We start from the raw sequence: 5511 nt of genomic DNA, 5'->3' as shown, positions 1-5511 counted from the left end.
CACCCGACAAAACATACAGGGCCAAAGCAAATCTGAAAGGCAGTGCATGAAACAGAGAAAACACCCTGTGAAGAATAAACTGAATGTGCAAATAAGCATTCAGGACATTCCTCTGTCATTGATAAACCTGGGGAAAAAGCCCATCTAAGGGTAAGAAACAACTCCAATGTAAAATGGGGCAGATTGAAAATTATAATGAAGCAGGACAAACATAGTACAGGCCGTTAGTCTCAGGTTGGAAGCGAGGACAAAAAACAGCCTGGAATAAAAGCTTGGAGAAAGATGATGAACAGGTGTAATGGCCTGTAGAAACAGAAAATCTTGTACCACTTCAGACAGAAGCAGGCTGGTGCCAGGATCCCAAGTCATGGGAAAGGAAAAGGGTACCAAGGACAAAGGAGGTGGAGAAAGAACTAGCAGAACAAGTTCCTCTGATAAAACCCAAAGAACTCATGGAACTGTAGTGAATGACTACTAAAGGGTAATAATATAATATAGTGAAGTTCCCACTGAACCAGTATCCTCTGGTTAGTCTTCAGTACTGTTTATGACATGCTCATCAACATTTAATAAAACAACGAGAAGAGAAATCCCTGGAAGGGGACAGGGATGGGTTGATAAGGACCAAAACAGGAAAGGAATAGGGGTGTGTCATGGCTCCAATTGCGACAATCATGCAACCAAAGAGGAAAGGGTCGAGTGTTGATGCATAGATTATGCACGAGATTCCAAAGTCTCAGATACGTGATCAAAAATATATCATCAAAGAAAATATACAGAAATCCTGAAAAGAAAGAGGCAGCAAACATACCTGGAACAAGGTCGTATCACGACCCAGAAAATCCCAACTACAGTGCAACCATGTGTGTAAAGCTAGAGCTGAAGATGACAACTGAGCCAACATGGAGGTAATAAGGAATCACAGAAAAACAGGGAATTGGATAAAACGTAACACACCTGAGAAACCATGTCGAAAAATGCCATATTAGGCTTAGCTGATTGTGCAGGAGGGGAAAGGAAAAATACGGCAAAATCCAGCGGTGTAAAAAGGCTATCAAATCTTCATTGGTCTAAGCAGGTTCAGGAGGATTAGTGGGGTGAGTTCAGGAGAAAAAGGTTTACCCATATAACAAAATATCTCATGATGGATAATAGCAGAAAAATCCAATGATGGGTCTCCCCCATCTCCAGCTTGTGAGAATAGTGCTAGAGGTATAACACCCGCAGAAGAAAAATGAACTTCAGAATTCATAGTAGAAATACTTAAATCAAACAAAAGTGTTTAATATGAAAGCATGAGAAAAAATAAAGACTGGGACTTAAAGACTTTAAGTTAAATTAAAAGATTTCTTCAATGTAAATAAAAAAATAATAATGAAGAAATCCCACTTCGGAAATTATACTATTAAAATCACGATTCACAAGAAGAGCACCAATTGAAAAAAATGTCTTCTCATGAGTACCGTGAAACAAGAAGTGATAGTTTGGTGGAATTGAGTAGAGGGAGTCACATGTGTCATGAGTATGTCGCACTCATATTAGTGGAGGGTTGACGCATGACAATTTAAGAGAGATGCATTGGAATCAGTCAGTTCCAATGGAAGGGAGATAAAAGGCTTGTGGCATGCATAACAATTTTTTTGCATATAGAGGGCAGCACTGAACGAGAATAGCTATTTTTGTGAGAGGAGGTAATGTACTGTATTGGAAACTAATATGATATTTTGTAGATTAGAACAATATGTGAATTCTCCAACATGAACCAAACAATACAGTTTTAATGAACAACCTTTTTCAAATTCTTTGTCACATCCTATATAATCACAACATCTAACACTATTTTATGGATAAATTGAGTCTGTAAATTGACCATCAAACTTTTATAGGTTTACTGTTTTTCCCCAATGTTTATCCATTTGCATTTCTTAAATATTTTTAGTAGAAAATTCTTTGTCATACACTACAGTAATGGAAATTTTGATTTGTATTGAACACAGCAATATGTATACTGAACTATCGTTTCTTTAAAACTTTCTTACTATACACATCACAAATGTATGTATACTTTTCACTATGTGTTCTTACACCACTCTCAACCAAATTCTCTATCTCACACAAAACTCTTAGTTTCACCCCTATGTTATCTATGTAACTAATTCTAGAAAAGCACTTCACTCTTGTATGGTTTACCTCCTCTGTGGATATGTTCATGTCTTTTTAAAGAGGAATAATGTACATATTCTTTGTTACAGACAATACAACTATGCAGTTTCTCACCAGTGTGTGTTTTCTCATGTTTCTTCAGGAAACTTATTCTTTCAAATTCTTTGCCACACACTTCACAAGTGTATGGATTTTCAACACTGTGAATCCGCTTATGGAGTTTTAAGTAACCACTTGTTCGAAACTTTTTGCAACATACTACACAACTGTATGGTTTTTCTCCAGTGTGAACCCTTTCATGTTTTTTTAAGTAACCACTTGTTTGGAATTCTTTTCCACATACTAAACAATTGTATAGTTTCTCTCCCAGGTGCAACTTTTCGTGTATTGTAAGGCTACTTTTAATTCTAAAGTTTTTACCACATACTACACAACTGTACGGTTCTTCACCAGTATGGATCCTCTTATGTATTTTTAAGTAACTGTTTGTTCGAAATTCTTTACCACATGCTGTACAATTGTATAGTTTTTCTCCAGTGTGTATTCTCAAATGTGGTTTTAGGTCACTAGTTTTTCTGAACTTTCTACCACACACTACACAAGTGTAGGGTTTCTCCCCAGTGTGTATCCTCATATGCACTTTTTGGTCACCACTGTTACAAAATTTCTTACCACAGACTACACAACTAAATGGTTTCTCCCCAGAATGAATTCTCAGATGTCTTTTTAAAGCACTATTGAAACTAAATTTATTGCCACAAATTAAGCAATTGTATGGTTTATCCCCACTGTGCATACTCTCATGAATTTTTAGGTGGTTATTTGTTTTAAATTTTTGACAGCACACCATGCACTTGTATGGTTTTTCTTTAGCATGTATCTTCTCATGTCTTTTGAGTTCACCATTTCTTCTAAATTCTTTGTCACACACTAAACATCTGTACGGTTTCAACCAAGAGTGTATTACCTGATGCTTTTTAAGGAAATTTTTTTTTCTAAATTCTTTGCCACACTCTGCACAACTGTATGGTTTACTTCCCCTGTGAGAAATTGGATAATGTTTAAAGTTAGTTTCACTTGAAAACGATGTACCAAAAGAATCAACGTTTGAACAGCATGCTTTTTCTATTAGCGTATGATATTCAGAAAACTGATTTTCATGACAGGTGTTCAAATTGTTCTTTGGATCTATAATGAAAAAAAAAAGAGTCATTATAAATACACCATATATTAATTTGGTAATTTTCAAATTATTTATCATAATGCTTAAATGCAATAAACCTTGAAAAATATTAAAATCAACCTTACATATATATACACACACACACACATATATATATATATATATCTAGAAGATGGAATTATACTGGTGTCATGTCACTTCTCTTGTGTGACAGCTGAACTTGAAAGTAATGACAAGATGAAAAACAGCAAATTAAAAATAAACACTAGTTTGGTAATTATCATTGATGATTGATCAAAGCAAGCTACACAGATCAGAAATGACTCACAACACATTTCTTCCTAAAGATCCCACAGAATATTGAAAACATCAAAGTAAGTTTCTAGTAGAGAAAGAAAAATATAATCAACAGAAATGTTTGCAGAGTAGACAAGTTAACATTTTCTTACACTGAAAATGTATTTCTGATAGGTACTTACCCCCTCTCACACAAAGCTATTTCAATCCTTCTTTGTCCTCTAAGCATTACTAAAAACATTTTTGCAATCAGCACACCAGTCTTTATACCTCATCAGTTTCATGCTATTTCTGAACATGTACATATCATGTGACTACTCTCCACCAATAGTATTGCACTATCTGTACTGGCACAGCTAGCTCCCTCTACTCAATCCTCACTTTTGAGAATAGGCAGGTATTAATATGAAAACACCAGCAGTTTAAGAAAATATTAACTTCCGAAACGGTCTCACACAAAGCTAGAATCTCACATTGCAAAGATGGAGGCACACAAATATCAAACCAAACAGCAAATGACTGCCCAGAATGAATGGCTGTGCTTGGAGAAGAAATAATGCTCACCTGTGGGGTACCACACTACTTCTGGAACAGGTATGCTCTTTGCCCAAAAAATAGGAAAGGAACACAAAATGGGTGGAATGGATAATCCTGGCATAAATGAATGCAGTAATAAGATGTACAGCTGTATGTTCTGAAGAACATATACGTTTCACATGTCACAGGATTGTCCCCAATATTGTACGTGTGTTAAAACTCAGCCAGAAATGCTTGCAGTGGACCACAGATGTGGCTGTCAGATAGGTGCAAACTGTAGCAAGATATAACAGTATGAGCTAAGTACATACCCAACCTCAACCCGACAGATGATGATCTGTAGCTCATTCTTGGCATTAAGAGGTTGGGGAAAGAGAAAAAATGGAATAATAACAAGTGGCTAGGGCATGAGGACTATGTGATCTATTCATGATGACATCAATTGATTAAGTTATTGTGTCTAGTGCAGTCCACCCAGGCAAAAAACATCCAGGAAAAATGCAAGTAGGGTGTTTGATGTTATCAACTGATTAAGGTAGTTCATCTGGTTAAGTCCACCTGGGAAAAACATCCAAGGGAAACTCAAGGAGGGTTTTTCATTGTGATCCAGTGAAGAAGTTATATTAGTTAGTGTGGTCCACCTGGACAAAAACATCAAGGGGAAATGCAAGTAGGGGTTTTGCTATTTTCGATATTATCAATTGACTAAGTAATGTATCTAGTGCGGTCCAACTGGGCAAAAACATCCAGGGGAAATGCATTATCAATTGAATGAGTTACTTTTCCAGAAGTAGTTTAACCAGCTTTGCTATCTTCTCACTGAGTTGATAATCATAAGTACTGTAAACAACAAAACTCATTTAGGAGGAAACCTCCATGGTTGACCACTCCAGCGACTGGAGGATCCCCCATAGACTGCACTGGCTCCAACTGACAGCTGTCCACTTCAGACAAACCATCCAGGGGAAATGAAAGAGGGAAACCAGCTTTGCCCTTTTCTCTCCGAGAGTATAATCATGTGTATGAATGATAAATTAAATTTCTAAACTCACTCAGGAGGAAGCCTCCATGGTCCACCACCCCAATGACTAGAATATGGAAAGTGGAAAGGACACCCGTGCTCAATTAGAAGAAAAAGAGGGGGGAAAATGTGGTGGGGAGTCTAGAGGAACATCAAACCAGAGACTGTGCAATGGGTACCTGCTTATACCCTATTTTGAAGTCCATCAGTGATAGTCTGCCGTAGACTGAAATTGATTGATATCTAGAACATATGTGTGTGTGTGTGTGTATATATATATATATATATATATATATACTACACACACACC

At 36.7% G+C, this 5511-nt stretch overlaps 1 protein-coding gene across 1 annotated transcript in view; it reads right to left on the bottom strand.

The window, feature by feature from the left end:
• Positions 1–1758: 1758 nt before the first annotated feature.
• Positions 1759–5511, bottom strand: part of LOC106470574 (zinc finger protein 420-like) — an 80680-nt gene continuing 76927 nt past the window's right edge. Inside the window, exon 10 of the mRNA XM_022399177.1 lies at positions 1759–3351. Coding sequence (XP_022254885.1) covers positions 2159–3351 — 1193 coding nt within the window. The 3' untranslated portion in view covers positions 1759–2158. The remainder of the gene's footprint in view (positions 3352–5511) is intronic.

This window comes from Limulus polyphemus, unplaced genomic scaffold, assembly GCF_000517525.1.
Source record: "Limulus polyphemus unplaced genomic scaffold, Limulus_polyphemus-2.1.2 Scaffold4092, whole genome shotgun sequence".
Lineage (NCBI taxonomy): Eukaryota > Metazoa > Arthropoda > Merostomata > Xiphosura > Limulidae > Limulus > Limulus polyphemus.
The sequence above is the reverse complement of the archived record's forward strand: the minus strand, read 5'-3'. Positions and strand labels throughout refer to the sequence as shown.